Here is a 26,111-nt window from a genome sequence, read left to right as displayed (position 1 = left end):
TCTGAAAAGAAGGCTTTGGTCCACCGAGCAACAGTCCAGTCCATTTTCTTCTCAGCACAGGTAAGACGCTTCTGACGTCTCTAGTTCAGGAGTGGTTTGATACAAGGAATGTGACAGTTGTAGCCCATGTCCTGGATGCGTCTGTGTGTGGTGGCTCTTGAAGCACTGACTCCAGCCGCAGTCCACTGCTTGTGAATCTCCCCCAGATTCTTTAGTGGGCTGTTCTTCCGAGTCCCCTCAAGGCTATGGTTATCCCTGTTGCTTGTGCACCTTTTTCTGCCACATTTTTCCTTCCTCTAAACTTTCCATTAATATGCTTGGATGTAGCACTCTATATGGCTTACCGTCCTTGTGAAGGGTTTCAGTGACTACCTTCTGGACAACTGTCAAGTCAGTAGTCTTTCCCCATGATTGTGTGGCCTACTGAACCAGACTGAGAGACTATTTAAAAGCTCAGGACACAAATGTAGGTGTTTGGGTTAATTAGCTGAGTGGAGTGTGACACCATGAGTCTTCAATATTGAACCTTTTCACAATATTCTAATTTTCTGAGATACTGAATTTTGAGTTTTAGTTTTAGCTATAACCATAATCAGCAAAATGAAAGGAAATAAACGCTTGAAATATATCACAGTATGTAATGAATCTATATAATCTATGAGTTTCACTTTTTGAATTATTGAAATAAATTCACTTTTCTATGATATTCTAATGTATTGAGATGTACCTGTACTTCTGATATTGCCACTTTATCCCATTTCGGGGTTAGTTCAGAAATACTGTAATCTAAACAAGTTTGTCTCTCTTCTTTGAACTAACCTTTTGTCTTATTTTTTTGCAATTCAAAGTACATACTTGATTGTGAACTTTATTGTGCTCTTTACATTTCACCTGTATGATGTTGGCATTTAAGAGTAACGTAAGGCAGTAAATAACCATACTTCACAAAACTTTCTTACTATAATGGGTCACTTCTACTGTAGTACTGAGTATTTGCCCCGAAAACTAGTTTTTGAATAAATACCTAGAAACATTCAATGTCAACAATTTTCAAAAATATAGGAAATATAAATGGACCAAATGGTTTTTCATGCCTCTCTGTTTGCAGTCAGCCAACACTTGTAACATTTATACTAACTTTAATACCAACTCATTTATCTAATAAATAATTGGTGAAAGCATTTTACATAAGATTTATTTGAATTCTGTTAACAGACTTGTAAGCAGTATTTTCTGTTTTTTTGTTGTTTTTTTTAAGAGGACTCTTGTGAATCAAATCCCACAACACCAGTGCTTGACGAAGACAGTGTTTTATTCAGTAAACTAACTTATCTTGGCTGTGCCTCAGTTAATGCACCTCGGAGTGAAGTTGAAGCTCTTAGAATGATATCTATCTTGCGAAGCCAATGTCAGGTGCCTTTAGATGTGACTCTTTCAGTGCCTAATGTTTCAGAGGGAACTGTAAGGTGAGTTAGCAATTCATTTTTATTTTTTACAGCTTTGAAACTGAACAAAGTATCAATGGATATTTGGTAATATATACCCAACAGTTGTCTTAAAAATGGCAGCCTCATCAAACCTTCAGCAGTACACTGCTGTTAGTTAAAATTGCAGCACTGGGAAAAATGTTTCATATTGGTCCAAAAATTTAAGAATAGACAAATCATGGTAGATTGTGAAAATGATTAAAAGCACAGCGCATGTGCAAATTATGTGTGCGAGATAGGCCTCCGGGACTTTCCCACAGTGGGTATAAAAGGCAACTGCAAAGGAAGCTTCACTGAGTGACTTCTGGCAGTTTGTGTGCTCTTAGGGACCAAACATACCTCAATTAAGAGGGCAACAGCCATACGTGCAGCTGTTGGACTTTTAACAAAAGAGAATTGTAGGAAGGTGGATTATCAGTACTTGTGTTAAATAGAATGTGCGCACAGTGATGAGAGTATGGCGTCAGTGGGTAGAAGGGGGTCAAACCCACCAAAGGGAGGAATTTGAAGCACCCTGATGGATAAATGAATTGGAAGATAGACATTTTATGTGCACAGTAGTACATTACCTCATCATAGACCCTAGCTTAGGCTGGGGTCTGTCACATGTCAGTAAGTGTCAGCATGCAGTTAATTGCTTTTGCAGTTGCAGGGCCTTCTTGCTGATTGCCTATTGTTTCAGATACCCTTGACCCTCAATGACAAGCTTCTGTGACTGCTGAGGAGCCAAGGCCACTGTCAGTGGCATGATGACTGGCATCAAAATGTGTTTTTGGATGAGTCCTGGTTCAGTTTACAGTACCATGATGAATGGATTCATGTATAGAGGCACCACAACTTCAGATGCATACAGCAGCGGCAAAAACATAAAAAAACAAGGATACAGACTCACAGGACAAATAATACAATCATCTGCTAAACTAAAATATATATTGAGTACATTAAGAGGAAGCACTAAATTGCCAGACTGCAGTGGGCAGAATATGTCTGTGGCTAAAAGTGCTCGAAAGAGAGCATCCAGGAGGTGAATTTTTATGATGGCATCCAATTGCTACTATCTTCTTTTCCACAGCAGCTTCCGGTGCGTCCAGGGTTCGGTCTGTGATGCAGCAGGCTTTCCTTATAAATTTGGGTAACATTGTTTACCTAGGAGACTGCAGTGTACAACAACACAGTGCCTATTGTGGACTGATAGAATGTTTCCAGCAGCTTGCTACATGCATGAAAAGACTTGATTCCCCTTAGGAAGTACCGTCTGCTCTGGGCCTTCTTTTACAGTGCCACTGTGTTGTCAGACCAGTCCAGTTTCTTGTTTATGTGAACCTCCAGGAACTTCCACATCCTCCCCCTAAACGCGCAGCTCACCATCAGATGATCCGACCGCTTCTCCTTGCGTGCGTTCAGCCACCCTAACACCATATTCACACAATGCTAGCGGCAGAGACGTGAAGTGGCAAAAAGACAGCTGCTGTACAGGCTTTGAAATGATTGGGCAGCTCGACAAGGAGAACAAGCAGCTCGCAAGCAGCAACAAGCCAGCAAATGAACCGACCTCTTCTCCTTAGCATCTGTTCAGACCCACAACCAATCCAGCCCCGCCCGTTCACAATGCGAATGGCAGAGACACAAAGTGGCAAAAGGACAGCTGCTGTTACAGGCTTTTAAATGATCGACGGGCAGCATGACAGCAGCAGAAAGACTGCAGTTTATCCGAAGGCATCTCCTTAGCATGCGTTCAGCCGCCCCCCTTCACAACGCGAGCAGTGTTTTATGTCGTGCGAGAAAGAGATTTAACAATGTCACGCAAGACACAGCAGTGAGAAATCATTTAAAATAGGTCCACGGACACCTAACCTAGCAGTTGTTGGATTGCTTTTGGCAGAAGTGCTTCATGTGCTCCCAGCTCTTAAAACAATGACATGCGACAAGCAAAATACGCAGCTCGCCAGCAGCAGATAATCAGACCACTTTTCCTTAGCGTGAGTTCAGCCACCACACCCAGACCAAACCCCCCACAATGCGAGCAGCAGGAACACGAAATGGCAAAAGGACAGCTGCTGTACTGGCTTTGAAATGATTGGGCAGCGAGACAAGCAAAACAGACAGCTCACCAGCAGCAGAAAGACAGCAGATAATCTGGCGGCATCTCCTTAGCGTGTGTTCAGCAGCACCCCCTTCACAATGTGAGCAGCGTTATATGTCCTGCGAGAAAGAGATTTAACTATGTATTGTTTTTACAAAAGTTTTAAAGAAAAAGTGAAAGTAATGCATATGTAACAATTCCCATGAAAATAACAATCTCTTTAAATTGTATATCCGGTAAACCAAACACGGGGGTGGGTGAGTGAAGCGAGCAGGGGGCAGAGCTCCCTAATAATTAATAGGTTGATTTAATATGAATTCCTCACTCAAAGAAAAATACATTTGCTAGTGTTTTTATTCATTGAGTTGAACACTGATAAATGCTTGATAAATAAAAAAAATACTTTTGTTTTTTTTTTTCTAGTAAAATAAATCCTATTGTGTTATGCTAGGTGGGCTAGGACTTCCAAAACAAATTATCATCCTAACAGTGCAATATAAACCAACACAGTAGATTGTTCATTGTCCAGTTGAATATTACTTCAAATAGAGATGTTAGAGTAGGGCTCCAAATTGCCATCCAGAAGTGCTACTGTGGCTTCAGGTTTTCATTTTAGTTGAGTTTTTGATGCTAATAAACATGCCTTAATTTTAATTGACTTGCTCTTTAGAACTCGGACCCCTTATTTCTTTTTTCCTTGTCAGTCAAACAATGAGATACAAAATGAGCCAACATTTGACCAGATATCCTTTGTGTATCAAACAATATCTGAAAATAAAGAAAGGTGAAGAGTCAGTAATCATGATCGACTCAAGTCTAGAAAACATTTTGACGGTATTCTTACAAATAAGATAATGAACAAGTTTGAAATTTTTTTTTTTGAAGAATGTCTGCTATTGCTGAATGAGAGCACCAGCAAGCCATGGAATTAAATAATGGGTTTAATTAACAAGAATCTGCTTCTGATTAAGAAACCAGTTAGAGTTTAAAGACCCAACTTGCTAGTCATCTTTTGGCTCACTTCACATCTCATTTCCGTTTGGGTGTCATTCAAGGAAAAAATGAAGCACTTCAGAATACTGAATCTTTTTTTTTTAAAAAAAAAAAGCAATTAAACTAAGGGGAAACAACATTAATTAAAAGCAAGAACTGGTCACTAATTGAGGAAATGTTTAAAACGAAAACCTGCATCCATATTAGCCCTCCAGGACCAGAGTTGGAGATCCCTATGTCACTGATAAAATAATCAAAGGCTTTATTCCAAAGTTGATGATAGCTGGATACAAACCATCTTATCAACAAAGTCCAGGCTAGGGCTGTGCAATGTCTTAAAAATTCACATAGTCATTTGAAAACAATGATAATCTGTAAAACAATAGCCTCTGCCATTGTGGGGCCTCTGAAGAATGCAGTACATGCTTGTGAATTACAAATAATCTGCTGCTGCGGTTATGTGCTGTGGAATGCATCTGCACTGAGGGGTGGTGGGGGAATGGGATGCAGGCTTTTTAGCTAGGAATTGGCATAGTTTTGTTGTCATGTAGCAGTATTCAGTAATGTTATAACTGTGATTCAAAGGTGATTCATTCCAAGTTCATTTAAAATTGCTTCAAATCCGTATTGGCATGAATCTCTAAAATTAGATCTGCCTCATCAAAAAATGATTTGAATAAATGTCAACCAACAAGAAATGTAGATTTTTTTTTTAATTTTATGAAGCTAGAAGTTACTAATTACTTTTACTCCTTGTTTCTTTCTACCATCTTTAGAACAAAAAAATGGTTTGGCTGGCGTTATAGAAAAAATCGTACTTCATTATGTTTGATCATAGATTGGCTGTAGCACATATTTTGCCCTTTTTAACATGCATGCAAACAACCTGCCACAAAAGCAGATAAAACTAAATCTTAATTGGTATTGCGAGCTGCAATGTGCATGCAGGATGACAATGGCATTGACTTTTTTTTTATAATAAATGTAAGGCACTGCTTTGCTCTAATCAGTTTATTTCAGATCTATTATCTCATGTACAGAGTATAAATTATATTCCTGTTTGCCCGTAAGCAGAGCTTGAAGCAGAACCAAATTACTGACAGTACAGTACACCCCCAAAATTCGTGGGGGTTACGTTCCTAGAGCAACTGCAAATTTTGGATGTGGTTAAAAAAATGCCTATTTTTATAGTTTAAACATTAGAACACTCTAGACGAAAACAGGCCATTCAGCCCAACAAAGCTCGCCAGTCCTATCCACTAATTTCTTCCAGGAAAACATCAAGTCGATTTTTGAAAGTCCTTAACGTCTTACTGTCTACCACACTACTTGGTCACTTATTCCAAGTGTCTATCGTTCTTTGTGTAAAAGAAAAACTTCCTAATGTTTGTGCGAAATTTACCCTTAACAAGTTTCCAACTGTGTCCCCGTGTTCTTGATGAACTCAATTTAAAATAACAGTCTCGAACCACTGTACTAATTCCTTTCATAATTTTAAACACTTCAATCATGTCCCCTCTTAATCTTCTTTTGCTTAAACTGTAAAGGCTCAGCTCTTTTAATCTTTCCTCATAATTCAACCCCTGTAGCCCTGGAATCAGCCTAGTCGCTCTTCTCTGGACCTTTTCTAGTGCTGCTATATCCTTTTTGTAGCCTGTAGACCAAAACTGCACACAGTACTCGATGAGGCCTCACCAGTGCATTATAAAGGTTGAGCATAACTTCCTTGGACTTGTACTCCACACATCGTGCTATATATCCTAACATTCTGTTAGCCTTCTTAATGGCTTCTGAACACTGTCGGGAAGTTGATAGTGTAGAGTCCACTGACTCCTAAATAATAATAATAAGTTTTATTTATGTAGCTCCTTTCATACACTCAAGGACACTTTACAATTCAATAGAAGACAGTAGAAATTACATACAGTGGGATGCAAAAGTTTGGGCAACCTTGTTAATAGTCATTATTTTCCTGTATAAATCGTTGGTTGTTACAATAAAAAATGTCAGTTAAATATATCATATAGGAGACACACACAGTGATATTTGAGAAGTGAAATGAAGTTTATTGGATATACAGAAAGTGTGCAATAATTGTTCAAACAATATCAGGCAGGTGCATAAATTTGGGCACCACAAAAGAGAAATGAAATCAATATTTAGTAGATCCGCCTTTTGCAGAAATTACAGCCTCTAAACGCTTCCTGTAGGTTCCAATGAGAGTCTGGATTGTGGTTGAAGGTATTTTGGACCATTCCTCTTTACAAAACATCTCTAGTTCATTCAGGTTTGATGGCTTCCGAGCATGGACAGCTCTCTTTAACTCACACCACAGATTTTCAATTATATTCAGGTCTGGGGACTGAGATGGCCATTCCAGAACGTTGTACTTGTTCCTCTGCATGAATGCCTTAGTGGATTTTGAGCAGTGTTTCGGGTTGTTGTCTTGTTGAAAGATCCAGCCCGTGCAGCTTCAGCTTTGTCACTGATTCCTGGACATTGGTCTCCAGAATCTGCTGATACTGAGTGGAATCCATGCGTCCCTCAACTTTGACAAGATTCCCAGTCCCTGCACTGGCCACACAACCCCACAGCATGATGGAACCACCACCATATTTTACTGTAGGTAGCAGGTGTTTTTCTTGGAATGCTGTGTTCTTTTTCCTCCATGCATAACGCCCTTGTTATGCCCAAATAACTCAATTTTAGTTTCATCAGTCCACAGCACCTTATTCCAAAATGAAGCTGGCTTGTCCAAATGTGCTTGAGCATACCTCAAGCGGCTCTGTTTGTGCTGTGGGCGGAGAAAAGGCTTCCTCTGCATCACTCTCACATACAGCATCTCCTTGTGTAAAGTGCGCTGAATGATTGAACGATGCACAGTGACTCCATCTGCTGCAAGATGATGTTGTAGGTCTTTGGTGCTGGTCTGTGGGTTGACTCTGACTGTTCTCACCATTCATCGCTTCTGTCTATCCGAAATCTTTCTTGGTCTGCCACTTCGAGCCTTAACTTGAACTGAGCCTGTGGTCTTCCATTTACTCAATATGTTCCTAACTGTGGAAACAGACAGCTTAAATCTCTGGGACAGCTTTCTGTATCCTTCCCTTAAACCATGATGGTGAACAATCTTTGTCTTCAGGTCATTTGAGAATTGTTTTGTGACCCCCATGCTGCTACTCTTCAGAGAAAATTAAAGAAGGAGGGAAACTTACAATTGACCGCCTTAAATACTCTTTCTAATTATAGGATTCACCTGTGTATGTAGGTCAGGGGTCACTGAGCTCACCAAGCCAATTTGAGTTCCAATAATTAGTTCTAAAAGTTTTGGAATCAATAAAATGACAATGGTGCCCAAATTTATGCACCTGCCTGATTTTGTTTGAACAATTATTGCACACTTTCTGTAAATCCAATAAACTTCATTTCACTTCTCAAATATCACTGTGTGTGTCTCCTATATGATATATTTAACTGACATTTTTTATCGTAACAACCAACGATTTATACAGGAAAATGACTATTAACAAGGTTGCCCAAACTTTTGCATCCCACTGTATATGAAGACAGTAGAAATTACATACATGAAGAATAATATTCATTAAAGAGATGTGTTTTTAACAGATGTTTGAAATTAATAATAGATTTTTCCATGCAAAGGCTGAGAGGGAGAGAATTCCTGGTTTTAGGGGCTATCACTCTGAAAGCTCTGTCACCCATAGTTATTAACCTGTATTTAGGTACAGTGAGTAACTTAGCGTCCGATGAACGTAATGCATGGGCAGGAGTGTAAGGAAGCAGCAGCTCAGACAGATAATGACGGGCTAAACCATGAAGGGCCTTAAAAGTGAGAAGGAGAATTTTATATTTGATTCTTGAAGAAACCGGTAACCAATGTAACTCACAGAGGACAGGAGTGATGTGAGCAGATTTTTTAGTGTGTGTAAGTAAACGAGTAGCAGAATTCTGAACATATTGTAATCTATACTAATAAAAGGCAAACCCCTCACTGACTGACTCACTCACTCATCACTAATTTTCCAACTTTCCGTGTAGATAGAAGGCTGAAATTTGGCAGGCTCATTCCTTACAGCTTACTTACAAAAGTTAGGCTGGTTTCATTTCGAAATTCTACACATAACGGTCATAACTGAATCCTACTTACGTACATATATATGGCCATAGCCTGGAAGCTCGGTCGCCATGTGACCCATGCCTCCCACTAAGTTGGCTGCCTGCCTGTATTGCGTCCCCCCATACCCACGCCTCCCACGTAATTGAGTACCTGCCCATATAAGGCCATCCGTCAGCAGCAATCCAATAGACACGCTGCCGCTATGAGGCATTTGTCATGCCTAAGACGAATACGATATTCGTGAGATACAAGTTTAGTGAGAAGACGCAAGGTATAAACTAGACTTTTGATCACTTTGTAATGGAGTTAAAATTGCTGGTGAAGGACTGTGCTTATGCAAACGAAGATGAGATGGTCAGCGATAGAATAGTGTTAAGTGCAGCTACTGTGGAAACAAAGCACACGGTGGAAAAAGTTAATGTCCAGCTAAAGGAAGACAATGTAAAAAATGTGGTTAATTGAACCACTTCACTAAAGTTTGCAGGACTGGGAAATGTAAAGCCGTGCATGCAGTGTGTGATGTCTCAGATAAAGAGTTGCTTGCATACTAAAGTGTCAGCAGGCACTTTTCGTGGCATTACACACATTTTTGAGCATGCCTTCTGCACACTACTTGTGACTTTAGGCTTTAGGAAGTAAGTAAATAAATAAATAAAGGTAAATCGTGTTATAAAATGATTTCTTCAAATCGTCGAATGTTATTTATTTGGCACGGCACATTTTATGATTTGCACACAGAGGTAAGCGCTGATGCTGGCAGGCTAGTCTAGTGCAGTGGCTCGATCCCAGGGACATTGAGGCTGCAGAATGTCACACTTGGGTCACAGAATTGCACAGAAACGCAGGAGATTTTAGAGACAGGAACTTTATTCAAACAAACATGTCTGTTTCAGAAGTAAAACAAGCTCAGTATGCAGTTAGTTCTAGATTAAAGAATAGACAAACATCATAGGGGAGCACAACAGGAGCAGAGGATGTCTGGGGGAGGAGAGAGAAACAAAGCAATCAGCCAAAAGAGACCGGTGCTGTTCAGGCTTTTAAGTATGCGTAGCGTCGCACGAAAAGCATATCACTCGACAGAGCAGCCAAAAGTAAGCCCAGCAAGTAAGGGAGCAATGTAAAAGTATTCTATCAGTGTTTTTTAAGAGGGTTTTTTTTGAGGAACGTCCGTGTCTTGCTGGCGGTGGTCATGAGCTGGCTGGTCATCGATTGTACGGCACTGACTGATCAGCTCCTGAGTGTTTGCAAATGGCACTGAGAAACGACTAAAGCCAGTTGTGGCGGTTTAAGGGTTAAGAAGAACAAAACCGAAAACACAAGAACACTCAGCTGGAAATACATCACAGTCAATCAACAGCAAGGAGAAATGAATAACGCTGTAGCGGTCCGGTGCCGCTAAGATTCACACCGTCGAGAAGTGGGTGATTTATTTATTTTTATGGTGGAGATTCCAGGGACGCACCCAGCTTTGGCCCAATCCGCATGCACTCACAGAGACAAAACCAAAACAAACCGGTAAGTAAACAGCAAATAAAAAATGTAATGAAAACAAATGAAATAAATGAAAACAACGATGCCACCCCTGTTCTCCTTACGGCGATTACACATTAAATACACCAAAGCACAAACAAAACACACACAGTAAATCATGAAAAACTGCAACGGATGAAATGTAATGATGAAAATAGATAGTCCAGAGATCTGCACGTTGAATGGGAATGTAAAGTTAGACCTACCGCTAGTTCCTGATATTGGTGAAGACGGGTGGACGGGTTCAGGAGCGATCCTTTCCTCGCAGGATGGCCATGAATCCACTTACAGTTCTCATGTACACAGGCAGACAGCAGAAAATTCAAATGCATGAAACGATCCAGGACAAAATAAATAAGTACAGGTAACCCAACAGAATGCAGACAGACAGGAAACTTGTAACATAAATTACAAAAACTTTTTTTTTGCTTTTGGTCACCAGCCCCCTTTTTAAAAGCCGCGCTGCCATCCTTTGACCCCCAACAACCCCAGCACCCTCAGCAGAATACCAGTCAGAGCCTTTGCAGGGACTGCTGGGAGTTGCAGTTTCAAATTCTTTGGCTACTTTCACCATCCCAAGCCGCGTTTTCCTCTACAGTTGCTTCCTGTTCTCTCTACAGCACAGTATTGCCATGATGAAAGCCATGAAAATTGCAGACGATATTTGTGGTTTCTGCTAACAATTATTAGATAGGTTCTAAGGAAAAATCCGTGAATGACTGAGGCTGCAAACTCAGAACCGCAACTTTGCGGTAGATCTACTGTACTCTGTTTAGCCAGCACCTTTTTCCTTCTTCAATTTCGTTATTATTTTTACATTATGGGGTGGTGCTCCCCCTTGGAGGTTAATGCATGTGTGTATTAGTATATCCTATTGAAGGGAAAAGGGGTACACTTAAAACTTTGAACAACATGGGTACAAACCCACTGTAAGCACTACCAGGAAGACCAAACATGCGCTACCATTTCCTTGTCCAGTATGCGAATCTCAGAGCATATATTTTGTAAAATATAAAACTGCAAGGATAGGTACAAGGAACATTGTTAACAAGTTTCATTAACCTGCAGATCATTCACCCACACTATATGCTGACATTTGATTATTCAAATGAGTGATTTCAGGGGACCCTTTAATGGGGACAAACCCGCCAAAGTTGCAAAAGAATTCAAACTTGTGCAGCCACAGTCAGTGATCCTTTTAAACATAGAGTGAGAATCTATGGGACTCAGAATCTGCGAGCACCACAACAACTTAGTGCATGACACACTGATCATGCTGCCTTCCCTCAGCTATGGCGTACTCTTGCTAAACGATCATAAACTAAAGGCATATTGAAAATTACGCTGTAACCGCAGTGAATAGAAGCTGATACAATACAACATGCTTGTGGGTAGTTCGAATATGCAAAGCGCTGCACTCTTCCATTGCTTTAGTTAAACCCAAGGTCAATTGAACATGGACGCTCTGCTGCGGTATTGCACCATTATTGTACAATGTGGCATAGTGAGATTTGTTTCAGCAGACGTAGTGAAACCTGCTGAAACTCACTAAAGGATTTTGGTCTCAGTTTGGAATGGAAAACAACACGGATCAACAAAAAGTTTATAAATGGGTCGAAAGGTTTAAAGTTGAAACAAGAAGTGTAACCAGCAAAACTTGATCTGGTCAATATTGTTTACAGTAGTCTACATTGACATGTTGTCTACTGTTGTTGCACATTTGGATATAAGCTTTGGATATGCATATGCAACAGTGCATGTTGACTTGGGGTACTGTAAAGTTTGTGTAAGATGGTACCTAAAAATTTTACTGATCTGCACAAGCAAAAGCGTTGGGAGGTTGTGACCCAATTCCTGAAACATTATGAAGGAGATGCAGGTGTTCTGGAGCATGTGTTCCATCACTGTAAGCCAGAAAGCAAGAAACAAAGCATGTAGTAGAAACACCTGTTTTGTCCAGTAAAGAAGAGATCCAAAGGACAGCCTTCCATCAAGAAAATCATGTTCACTATATTTTGGGACATGAAGGGTCCTATTCTGGCACATTTTCACGAAATGTATAATTGGTGACCAATGCAACATACTGTAATGTGCTTAGAAAAAAAGCAGTGGGGAACAAAGAATTAAAATTCTGTCAAAAATTGTCTTTCTGCTCCATGACAATGCACAATCACATCCAGGGACTATCATATCTTTGCTACACTTAATGAGGCTCTAGAGAAGTGATACAACTGTTACTTTTATCTGCCCACAGTTACTGGTATTAATGTTTTGTCTCACTCCCATTTCTTCATGTTGCATGTTGAAGCTCTACTTGGAACCTTGTTAAGATCCAACCATGCAAAATATGATTTTTTGCCATTTTTCAAGTGGTCTTAAACTTTTGATCGAGACTGTATATGTGTGTGTGTATATATATATCTGGTGACTGTGGGGGCCATTTTAGTACAGTGAACTCATTGTCATGTTCAAGAAACCAATTTGAAATGATTTGAGCTTTGTGACATGGTGCATTATCCTGCTGGAAGTAGCCATCAGAGGATGGGCACATGGTGGTCATGAAGTGATGGACATGGTCAGAAACAATGCTCAGGTAGCCCGTGGCATTTAAACGATGCCCAATTGGCACTAAGGGGCCTAAAGTGTGCCAAGAAAACATCCCCCACACCATTACACCACCACCACCACCAGCCTGCACAGTAGTAACAAGGCATGATGGATCCATGTTCTCATTCTGTTTACGCCAAATTCTGACTGTACCATTTGAATGTCTCAACAGAAATCGAGACTCATCAGACCAGGCAACATTTTTCCAGTCTTCAACTGTCCAATTTTGGTGAGCTTGTGCAAATTGTAGCCTCTTTTTCCTATTTGTAGTGGAGATGACCCGGTGGGGTCTTCTGCTGTTGTAGCCCATCTGCCTCAAGGTTGTGCGTGCTGTGGCTTCACAAATGCTTTGCTGCATACCTCGGTTGTAACGAGTGGTTATTTCAGTCAAAGTTGCTCTTCTATCAGCTTGAATCAGTCGGCCCATTCTCCTCTGACCTCTAGCATCAACAAGGCATTTTCGCCCACAGGACTGCCGCATACTGGATGTTTTTCCCTTTTCACACCATTCTTTGTAAACCCTAGAAATGGTTGTGCGTGAAAATCCCAGTAACTGAACAGATTGTGAAATACTCAGACCGGCCTGTTTGGCACCAACAACCATGCCACGCTCAAAATTGCTTAAATCACCTTTCTTTCCCATTCTGACATTCAGTTTGGAGTTCAGGAGATTGTCTTGGCCAGGACCACACCCCTAAATTCATTGAAGCAACTGGTTGATTAGATAATTGCATCAATGAGAAATTGAACAGGTGTTCCTAATAATCCTTTAGGTGAGTGTATATGTATATATATATATATATATATATATATATATATATATATATATATATATATATATATATATATGGATGTGTGTGTATATATGGATGTGTGTGTATATATATATATATATATATATAATATATATATAAATATATATATAAATATATATATAAATTGCACATACTATATATATATCATTATAATAGTGAAACTTGTCTCTTTTTGTTTTCTAGGTTGTTGGACCCTCTGACAAACACAGAAATAGCCAACTATCCTATCTATAAAATATTGTTCTGTGTGAGGGGTCATGATGGGACACCTGAAAGTGATTGCTTTGCATTTACTGAAAGCCACTACAATGCAGAAATTTTTAGAATTCATGTCTTCCGATGTGAAATCCAAGAAGCGGTGAGTGGATAAATCTTGTATCTAAAGATGCTGTTTGCTTTAACAAAAACTGTATATTTGTATACATTTTGTTTATGGGTATATTAAAACATTTTCTAGCACATATGCTCATTGAAACACTAATCGGAATCATTGTTTTTATGTTAGACTTAGTTTTTTTGCACCTATATTATGTACTTAAAAATAAATAGCTTTTATTTTACATGTAATAAAAGAGGTGCTCAGAGGTGGGGGTTGATTTGTTTTCAATCCTATTTTTTGTCAACATTCATCTATTTGTATGGAATGATTACAATAAAATCAATAAAATATATATAAAAAAGAGGTGCAAATGGCTGAATTATAAGAGTACAACACTATATATTTTTAAAATTTTTAAATAATATAAATAATAAAAACATTTGTTTCACACCAACATCAAATAAATACAACATGAACAAATTAAACATTTAGGAGTTTCTTTCCACAAATGCGGATTTTACAGTACATAGAGATTTTAATGCAAGTACCTGGAATCCATTTTCTTTTGTGCTCCAATCTGTCTGTTATCATTGTACCAAGCTTAGACTTCATATGCCATAGCATTGTGAAGTTATAATGCATTATATAATTAAGAAGGCAGCGAAACAATTAGAAGCGAGCGAGTGACATATAAAACCATATTCAGCGGCTCACGTGAACTGACGCAGTGCGCAGACAAAAAGCAACAGTTCCAAAGAGTGCTGAACAAAAACCGAATTACACTGCTACGCTCAAATAGACAAACCGCACGCCGTGGCGCAGCAGAATACTGGTTACAATGGGATAATTAAAACCACTGTAGGTAATGAACTAATATCAAGATAAATGAGTCACGGCATGCAAAGCTAGGTTGGGAAAAACTGTCATTTGTCTATGAGACGCGGTAGTGGTCATAAGTCGATTGGTTGCAAGATGCATAGGTCATAAGTTGAAGAACTACCTTTATTTATGTATAATTATGTCCTTACTCCCAAACCCTTACTTTCAAAGTTACTTTTCATGCCATTCCTTGAAACAACAACACAGAGAAATATTACATTTTGTATAAAATGTTGTTTTTGTGCTGCAATTCACACATATTCTGCCTTAAGCTGCTGTTTACCGTACAGAGGTTTAGTGTATTTTTATTTTTTTGTTGTTGCTTTTTTCTTGCATTTCACATCTGGAATAAACTTAGTACATACAGTATATTTTCATGCCAGCGTCTTCCAGTTTTAGGTCGTGGAGTGGAGGGAATGCCTTTTCTGGCATCTTTGGGTATGTAAATCGAAAATTGGCATACTCAAAAAGAGCAGAGAAAACACACGTTATCGGCAATACACTAATAACCCAATTGTGCTCCACTCACTTAGAATCTGGAACCAATGTAGAAAGCATTTTAAGACGGAGAAGCTTCTTTCTGTGGCACCCCTGCAAAAGAACCACCTCTTTCAACCCTCACAAACATATGCAGTTTTTAATATCTGGAAAAAATTTGGAATTAACTTGCTTAGAGACCTTTATATAGACAACGTCTTTGCATCCTATGAACAATTACGTTCCAAATTTAACATTCCAGCTACAAATTTCTTTCACTATCTTCAAATCAGGAACTTTGTTAAACAGAACCTTCCAGATTTTCCTCATCTTGCACCCTCATCCACGCTGGAAAAATTATTGCTCAATTTCAAGGAGTTAGACTCCATCTCTACAATATATAAAATCCTTTTACAATCCCTTCCTTTCAAAGATCCAAGAGGACACTGGGAAAATGACCTCTCAATTAATATATCAGAAAAGGAGTGGAAAGTAGCAATGCAGAGAATTCACTCAAGCTCCATATGCACAAAGCATACAATTATACAACTCAAAATTATATATCGAGCACATCTGTCTCGACTAAAACTCTCCAAAATGTTTCCAGGGCATGATCCAACCTGCGAACGTTGCAACCAAGCCCCAGCCTCACTAGGTCACATGTTCTGGGCCTGCTCCAAATTAACATTATTCTGGACAAAAATTTTTAATTACCTCTCAGACAGTCTTGGACTCACAATCCCTCCTAACCCATTAACAGCTGTGTTTGGGGTTCTTCCAGAGGGTCTTAAAGTGGAGAAAGACAAACAAACTGTGATTGCATTCACTACACTGTTGGCACGCAGACTTATTCTGATAAACTGGAAGAACCCAAACTCTCCTCTTTTAAGTCAGTGGGAAACTGATGTGTTATATTATTTAAAATTGGAAAAAATCAAATACTCAGTTAGAGGATCTGTGCAGACTTTTTCAAAACATGGCAGGATCTAATCAGTAATATTTTGAAATGATTTTATAAAGCACAGAGAATTTGTTGATTTAGGTATTTTTAAAAGCCTTAAATTTTACACGTTTGGCTTGCTCTCTCTCTCAAGGGTGGGGATCGATCTGTTCTTAGCATAATTCTTTTTTTTTTTGTAAAACTTGATTGCTATGTATTGATTGTAATAAAATTAATAAATAAATAAATAAATAAAAAAAAAAAAGAGCAGAGAGGAACAGTCACATTCCATTTACTGGAGAAAGAGGTGAGGTCCCCATGTGAAACTGCGATCCGTGGTGGCTCTGCACAATATATGTACATTGGATCTAATAGTGAATCCCCTTGAAAGTTCATGCAGTGTGGTTCAGGACATTCAATCAAAGAGTATGTGGGGAGAGAAGGTGTGGTCATGTGAAGCTGGGAGGAGTGCGATGCATTCAATTGAGGGGTGTCGTTAAACTGTGAGCAGGTATGTGGCTGGTACTCTAAGTTGAAACTGGAAGAGCACTGCTCGGAAAACTAACACAGGGAGAATGTGCAGAAAGATAGCCTATGGGTATAGTGCTTGAGCAGAACATGTGACGCTTGAATTGTAAAATTTGGCACCACAATGCTTTAGAGTTATATTATAAACATTTATGTTTAGAGTTATATCATTTATGTTAGGTAGAATGCCCAGAGGGGACTGGGCGGTATCATGGTCTGGAATCCCTACAGATTTTATTTTTTCTCCAGCCGTCTGGAGTTTTTGTTTTTCTGTCCCCCCTGGCCATTGAACCTTACTCTTATTCGATGTTAATGTTGATTTATTTTTTATAATTATGTCTTTCATTTTTCTATTCTTTAATATGTAAAGCACTTTGAGCTACTGTTTGTATGAAAATGTGATATATAAATAAATGTTGTTGTTGTTGTAAACAGTACTATCAGATCAAGTGTAGCCTCAAATTCTTCAGCAAACATGTATTTCCCAATGGAGTCAAAACTGTAATCAGAATCTGACTCAAGGTCTTCATACGTCTTGTTAGTAGTATTCTGAAACTTCTCTCTGACTTCCACAACTGTGTTTTTTATAGAAGAAGTCATTTACCTAGTGCAAACTTGTGTTATTGCGCATCAACCAAACAGTTCCCATGCATGCTGACAGAACCTTGTGCTTAACACTAGAATCCCTGAAGCCTATGAAAATATTTGTAATGTGGGGGCACCTTAAATTTCCTCACACCTCCTCCATCAGCATCTTTGTTTGCAAATGTGTCAGTCAGCACTGGAAGCCGACAGTCTGCTATCCCATCCCTGAACAAGGCAGCTCAAGTCTCTTTTATCTGGTAGCTAGGTGTTTGGGGATGTTTGGAATAAATAATATATCATTATTTAGTATACATAAATTTCATGTGTGTTCTGGGTAAATGTTGAATTACAGAACATGCGAGGCAAGAAATGTTGAACACATAACTACAACAGAAACTTTTTTCATATTAATATAATGACAACATGTTGACATAAAGTGTATGTGTGAAGACTATAGTCCAGATATCAAATAAATATTTTTACAAAAGGTATAACAAAACAAGTGTGCTTTATTCAAGAAATAGCAAAATACCCGCGCTTCGCAGCGGAGAAGTAGTGTGTTAAAGAAGTAATGAAAAAGAAAAGGAAACATTTTGAAAATAACGTAACATGATTGTCAATGTAATTGTTTTGTCACTGTTGTGAGTGATGAGTGTTGCTGTTTTTATATATATATATATATATATATATATATATATATATATATATATATATATATATATATATATAAACATATATATACATACATATATACATATACACACACACACATACATATATATATAGTGAATAAGCTGTGCGGGCCGTGCAGTATCGTACTTTGCCTTCAGTGTGCCATTACACTGCAGCTCAATCACCTCCATTTGAATCTGCACAGGTGCAGTTTCCACATCGATGGCAAATGGGTTGCGAAACAACTTAAAATTCTTTTTTTGTTCTTCAAAGTCACCAAAGCGCCGTGCGAACTCAGTGCGCAAGTGCGCTCAGTTTATCAGCAAAGTGCGTATTTGGGAACACCGTTGTGCCGACTTGGTTCAACATTACTTGGCAACAGGGAAAGTGGGGCAAGTTGCACAGGTGCATTTGTGTCTCCCATAAAAGTAGCTTCACTTGAAATCACTTTGTGATTTTGCCCGGGTAAAAATGTCTGCTGAAGTGTCAGATTCTTCTTTAACTCTTCTGCTTTCTGTATCTTGTGCATTGCATTCAGGTCTTTCAGGTTATCTTGATGTTGTGTCTCATAGTGCCATCTTAGATTAAATTCTGTAATTACAGCCACATTAGCTCCACAAATGAGACACACCGGTTTACCGGCAGTGTCAGTAAACATATACTCAGCCTCCCATCGGTTTTTAAAGGCTCTATGTTCAGAATCACCTTTTCTCTTCGGCATCGTGTGGGCTAGCTTCGCAATAACTTGCAGCATCATAAGCTATACTTGATTAACGCGGTAAGTGTTCGGCAAGGTAGCTGAAGTGCTGCATTATGGGATCTGTAGTTTATTGTGTTACCAGCGCTTCATATTCCCGGGCCATTAACAATAATACAGTATATAAAATTATCTCGCGGGCCGGATATAATTACACGCCGGGCCGGATGTGGCCCGTGGGCCTTGAGTTTGACACATATGGACTAAATAGAACTTGAAATATTTTTTCAAATGTGATTGTTCAATTCAGATCGAGTTGACGCGCACTACAGTACATCAAGCCCGCGTGCTATTGTGGTTTTGCCTGTGTGCCTCAATAAGTTACCCTACTCTCGCTCTTACTTTTTTACCGTTCATCTAATGAATACACTGAGTATGGCTTTACCAAAACAATCATTGATCGCGAATAAAGTATCCATTATTCATAAAGCTTCAATTGGTGATCTGTCTTTCTGCGTTAACCGCATATTTTTTCATACGTCTCAAACCAAGGGGATGCGAGGCTAAAATGAATCGAGAAGTGCGCGTACATACTTAGTGCATCCCCTCTCGGGAATCTAACCTCAGTGCTAGAGGCGAAGCCTCTACTATTGCGCCACGGCGTGCGGTTTGTCTATTTGAGCGTAGCAGTGTAATTCGGTTTTTGTTCAGCACTCTTTGGAACTGTTGCTTTTTGTCTGCGCACGTCAGTTCACATGAGCCGCTGAATATGGTTTTATATGTCACTCGCTCGCTTCTAATTGTTTCGCTGCCTTCTTAATTATATAATGCATGTTTTCTTCAGCGCTTTTTGTAGCTCTTCCTGGTTTTCTACGTAATGCGTGATTACGTGAGAGGCGTGATGATGTTACACGAAACTCCGCCACCCACGGCTTTCGAGCTCAACTCCATTACAGAAAATGGAGAAAAATAGCTTCCAGTTATGACCGTTACGAGTAGAATTTTGAAATGAAACCTGACCAACTTTTGTAAGGAAGCTGCAAGGAATGAGCCTGCCAAATTTCAGCCTTCCACCCACACGGGAAGTTGGAGAATTAGTGATGAGTCAGTGAGTCAGTCAGTGAGGGCTTTGCCTTTTATCAGTATAGATACAACGAATGAAAAAGAAATTATTCAATTTACATTTTGCTGTCAGTTACTAAATACTGAAGCCCAAATATCACTCAACACAAAGCAGACATCTCCGTTTGGTTTGAGCAAAGGTAAGAACTACTGCCTCATAATTAGGAGGTTGTGGGTTTGATCCTGCATCCTCCTCGCATTTACCGTTTTAAGTACTGAGCTGCTATTATTATTACTATTATACAGTCATATGAAAAAGTTTGGGAACCCCTCTCAGCCTGCATAATAATTTACTTTCAACAAAAAAGACAACGGCGGTATGTCTTTCATTTCCTAGGAACATCTGAGTACTGGGGTGTATTCTGAACAAAGATTTTTAGTGAAGCAGTTTTTAGTTGTATGAAATTAAATCAAATGTGAAAGACTGGCTGTGCAAAAATTTGGGTACCCTTGTAATTTTGCTGATTTGAATGCATGTAACTGCTCAATACTGATTACTTGTAACACCAAATTGGTTGGATTAGCTCATTAAGCCTTGACCTTCATAGACAGGTGTGTCCAGTCATGAGAAAAGGTATTTAAGGTGGTCAATAGCAAGTTGTGCTTCCCTTTGACTCTCCTCTGAAGAGTGACAGACAGCATGAGATCCTCAAAGCAACTCTCAAAAGATCTGAAAACAAAGATTGTTCAGTATCATGGTTTAGGGGAAGGCTGCAAAAAGCTCACTCAGAGGTTTAAACTGTCAGTTTCAACTGTAAGGAATGGAATCAGAAAATGGAAGGCCAAAGGCACAGTTGCTGTTAAACCCAAGTCTGGCAGGCCAAGAAAAATATAGGAGCGGCATATGCTCAGGATTGTGAGAATGGTTACAGACAACTCACAGATCACCTCCAAAGACCTGCAAGAACATCTTGCTGCATATGGTGTATCTGTACATTGTTCTACAATTCAGCGCAATTTGCACAAAGAACATCTGTATGGCAGGGTGATGAGAAAGAAGCCCTTTCTGCACTCACGCCACAAACAGACTCGCTTGTTGTATGCAAATGCTCATTTAGACAAGCCAGATTAATTTTGGAACAAAGTGCTTCGGACTGATGAGACAAAAATTAAATTATTTGGTCATAACAAAAAGAGCTTTGCATGGCAGAAGAACACCTGCTACCTACTGTCAAATTTGGTGGAGATTTCATCATGCTATGGGGCTGTGTGGCTAGTTCAGGGACTGGGGCCCTTGCTAAAGTTGAGGGTTGGATGAAGTCAACCCATTATCAACAAGCTCTTTAGGATAATGTTCAAGCATCAGTCACAAAGTTGTGCAGGGGTTAGATATTCCAACAAGACAATGACCCAAAACACAGTTCGAAATCTGCAAAGGTATACATGCAGAAGGAGAAGTACAATGTTCTGGAATGGCAGTCACAGTCCCCTGACTTGAATATCATTGAAAATCTATTGGATGATTTGAAGCAGGCTGTCCATGCTCGGTAGCCATCAAATTGAACTGAACTGGAGAGATTTTGTATGGAAGAATGGGGTCAAAAATACCTCCATCCAGAATCCAGACACTCATCAAAGGCTATAGGAGGACAGCGTCTAGAGGCTGTTATATTTGCAAAAGGAGGCTCAACTAAGTATTGATGTCATATGTCTGTTCTGTCTGATTTTGTTATGATATGATGCATATTGCATATTTTCTGTTAATGCAATAAACTTAATGTCACTGCTGAAATACTACTGTTTCCATAAGGCATGTCATGTATTAAAAGGTTGGTACTTTGAAAGCTCAGCCAATGATAAACAAAAATCCAAAGAATTAAGAGGGGTTCCCAGACTTTTTCATATGACTGTATAATAAAAACATACATTTGATTTGACTCTGTAACAGCCGGTGTAATCTTCTGCGAGTTGTAAAAGTTATTGCTGATGAGATATAAGCAGACACACCAACAATGGTGAATCCTGTCTTCTTGGTATCTTGTTATCACTTGAATTGTTTTTATTCAGTTTTTTTCTTGAATAAAAGTACAGTTGTTTCATTATACCTTTGTAGAAGTGTTTATTTTATATTCCAGTAACCACTAAAATTTTTATATGGATACAGTATTTGAGATATGGCAGTCCTCATTGTCACTTCAAAGCACATTAGTTGTCATGGCATATGTAAAAAGGCAGCATGTTTATGAAGACTCAACATTAAATGACAATTTCCATGTCTTTGCTTTTTTTAAGAGGGTTTTCAATGTTTTTTTCCTACTACCTGTCGTAGTATTTGCTTTCATTTGTGTACTTAGGCAGAGTTGCAAATATATACAATAAGGACTGAATAATTAAATCTGTGAAAAAGTGAAAGGCAGACAATTAATCTTAGGTAATTAGAATAACAGCTTTGTAACTTCTTAGAAAAAAGAGAAATAATTCTCTGTTATACTGAAATATCAAAATTATTGTAGTTGAACCAGTTGATCGGTGATGTGTAGATCTCGACATTACATTAAATGTTAGTGAGATAACGTCCCAGTTTTGTATAATTGTTTCCATTCCTAATTCAATATTGATATTCTGTTACCGCAGAGAGAGATTTACTAGTTGGATCTGTGGTATCTGGGCTGAACTTCTCCAGACTGGTGGTAAGGCTGTTGTCCTGGCATTGAAAGTAGTCTTTGCTTCCATTTGGGAGACTGATGTCATCCCAACTGATTAGAAAACGGGTCTGGTCTTCCCTTTCTGGGAAGGAAAGAGTGATCGCCTGGATTGTGGCAACTAGAGGGGGATAAGACTGCTCTCTGTGCTGGGTAAGGTCCTTGCTTGGGTCATTCTCAATAGGATGCATGATAACTTGCTCACCTACAGTACCAGCAACTGGAGCAGTCTGGTTTTACACCTAAGCGGTCTACCATCGACCGCATCCTGGCACTGAGGGTTCTCATGGACCGCAAACATGAATATCGGCAGAGTATCTTTGCAGCCTTTGTCAATTTTGGTAAAGCGTTTGACTCAGTTGATTGAACTGCCCTGTGGGATATCCTGTGGCTTTGCAGGATCCCCTGAAGGTCGCTGGATATCACGGACGGCCTGTACACTGGTACTGTGAGTTCTGCACAGAGTGGAGGCAGAATATCTTTGTTTTTCCCTGTTGATTCTGGGGTCCTTGCTCCAATGGAGGCTCTGATCGGGATTCTCGAGAGACTGAGAGAGGAGTCTGAGTGTCTGAGCGTGCGAGGGTCCTGGATAGAAACCAAGATCCATGCTTTTAATGACCTCTTAGGCACAGCCATTAGCAGTGTATTTTGGGGGGTCATGAGGTCACTGGAAAGGGGTGTATGGCGCTCCCAATATCAATGCAAAGGACAAAGGCCCAAGTCTTTAGAGTCCTGGTGCTTCCTGTCCTGCTATATGGTTGCAAGGCATGGATGCTATACAGTTACTTGAGGCAAAGACTGGACTCATTTGGTGCTGTTTCTTTGGAGAATCCTTGGGTACCACTGGCTTGATTTTGTGCAGAGTGAGTGGTTATTCAAGGAGTCCCAAATAAGGCACATTACCTGCATTGTGAGGGAGCCAGGCCAGGCCATGAGGATGCCAACGTAACACCTGGCAGTGGCAGATAGAGGGTAATTTTCGAAGGGTGGGAATGGACTGTGTGTCTGCCTGGGAGGTTACCAACCAGGATTCAGAGCTTTGTCTTCGTGTGGTGGTTACTGCATACTCACTAACCTGAACTGATCTGACCTTTTCTTCCACATGTTTTTTTTGTGATGACAAATTATTTGTGCTATATTATGAATTATAGTTAAACACTATCATGGCATATTTTTTGTGTTGGTTTCTTATTCATTCATATGCCTACGTCATTGTTGCCTGTTATCACACCCATTAATAAAATACATGAAAAAATAGGAACCCTGCATTTTGGAGTTTGTACTCCTGAGTTGTAGTTATAGTGGTAGTTCTATTGGTAAATTCAGCTGGAGTTAGCTCTTTTTTTTTCAGCTGGGGGTGTGTATTGTATAAGGGTAAATATTGTTTCCCTTCCTTTTAAATTATTTGTCCTTTTTTCATAATTCTGATGTAAATGAAGAATTTGTTTTCATATTTTCTAACATTCAAAATCAGTGGTAATTGGCTACTCTTTAGTCACTCATATGAATTTACTGCTGCCTCGTACATATTGGGGCCATCTGTAGTCATGTGCTCCTACAGCCCTTTTGATTTGCCCTAATCTGTTGTTTTTTTTTTTTTTCCTTTCAGTGGCATGCATTTTAGTGCTGCAGCTAATGATTATTTTGATAATCAATTAATATGGTGATCATTTTGTTGATTAATTGATTGTTTGGATTGTTTAAAAAAATGATTTGAAATGAAACAAAATTCATGAGATGTAACGTTTCACTAAATAAACGATTTGTTTAAAATTTTTAGAAATGTATTTTTTTTAAATGAACTACCTGTTGGACTTGGTACTCCAGTACTGGTGGTGCGGTGCAGGAAATCGACTCCATCCTTGTGGGCAGACGCTGGAGGCTCTTACAAAAGTGCAGGGTCTACAGAAGTGCCCAGTTTGTAAATTCTGACCACAAGCTTGTTGTTCCTACTCTGAAGATCCAGCTTAGGTCCTGTAGGTTACCACCTACTACGACAATGAGGATGGACCTGGCCAGGCTCCAAGATCAGACTGTTTCTGATGAGTTTGCACTCAGTTTGTTTGAGGAATTTACGGATTTGGGTGCAACTGCCGATCCTAATTTGATGTGGGAGACCTTCTGTGACAAGACCCTGAAGGTTGCTGAGAGTTGTTTTGATGTTGCCAGTATTCCCAGAAAGAGGTTTTTAATCTCACAGGGCACTCTGGATATCATCGAGAGGAGTTGCAGTGCACAGCTTGATGGCAACTCCAGTCTGCATCGGGAACTGAGAAGGACAGCTGCAAGAGCTCTGAGGGCAGACAAGGAGGTGTTAGTGTGTCACTTGCTCAAGGATTCCTCTATCTATGGTCTAATGACCCATGTCCTACTTATAGAGGAATCAATGCATTACACACATCCAAATCTATTCCTCGAAGAGTTGCAGTTAGGGCGGCTGCTGAAACAGTCCTTACGAATGACACTGCACATATAGATGCAGTGCATTGTCCCAAAATTCACGCAAAATTTGAATTTGGCTCCATTTGTGTGGTAAAGTGTTGCCAACGGGGAAAAAAAAGACAGCGTGACAGCTCATAGTTTAGGGTTATTAAAAACTAGCAAAATACCCGCGCTTCGCAGCGGAGAAGTAGTGTGTTAAAGAAGTTATGAAAAAGAAAAGCAAACATTTTAAAAATAATGTAAGATGATTGTTAATGTAATTGTTTTGTCATTGATATTGAGTGGTGTTGTCATATCTATCTATTTATATATATATATATATATATATATATATATATATATATATATATATATATATATATATATATATACAAAATACCGATTGCAGCGAGAAGTAAAAAGAAAAGGAAACATTTTAATAATAACGTAACATGATTGACAATGTAATTGTTTTGTCATTGTCATGAGTGTTGCATATATATATATATATATATATATATATATATATATATATATATACATATATATATATATATATACAGACATATATAAATATATATATATATCTATACACATATATATATACAGTTATATATATATATATATACATATACACACATACATATATACATACTGTATATACACATATACATATCTACATATATATATATTAGGTGGGACTCGATTAAAAAATTAATCCAATTAATTAGAGGCTGTGTAAGAATTAATCTTGATTAATCGTATGTAATCACACGTAAATTTGCCCCAAATCGCAAATGTTTTTTTTTTTTAATTTAAAAGTGTTTTAGTGGGCGACAGAATCAAATAATAGACATGTACATGAATATTGTAAACTGAAGCTGTTTTAATTTCTGAAAAAAAAAAAGCCTTTAAACTGCATTTGAATTCAAAACAGAAACAAAAATATCATCCCTGGTTAAAATTGGGCAGACTTAAAAATAAAGTGGTAGTTTAAGTACTTTAAGTAGATTTTCAGAATAGTATTGTCTTTATGTTGAAATTTTGGTTATTATTATTTAAAGTGCAGTTTTCTTCTTAAAAAAATAAGTCAGAAACATAAAAGGTAATTTGACCAGCTTAATCTTTAAACTCTGAGTAACATTAGCCAAAATTATTTTGTACATTAGGCTAAAACAG

The 26,111-nt window shown here is 38.8% G+C and overlaps 1 protein-coding gene across 3 annotated transcripts in view; it reads left to right on the top strand.

The window, feature by feature from the left end:
* Nucleotides 1-26,111, top strand: part of LOC120535158 (rab GTPase-activating protein 1) — a 243,125-nt gene that overhangs the window by 43,695 nt on the left and 173,319 nt on the right. For all 3 annotated transcript variants that reach the window (XM_039762787.1, XM_039762786.1, XM_039762788.1), the window contains 2 exons: nt 1,259-1,466; nt 13,834-14,008. In XM_039762787.1, coding sequence (XP_039618721.1) covers nt 1,259-1,466; nt 13,834-14,008 — 383 coding nt within the window. The remainder of the gene's footprint in view (nt 1-1,258; nt 1,467-13,833; nt 14,009-26,111) is intronic.

Source organism: Polypterus senegalus, chromosome 9 (assembly GCF_016835505.1).
Source record: "Polypterus senegalus isolate Bchr_013 chromosome 9, ASM1683550v1, whole genome shotgun sequence".
Taxonomy (NCBI): domain Eukaryota; kingdom Metazoa; phylum Chordata; class Cladistia; order Polypteriformes; family Polypteridae; genus Polypterus; species Polypterus senegalus.
This window is presented reverse-complemented; position numbering and strand designations above follow the sequence as displayed.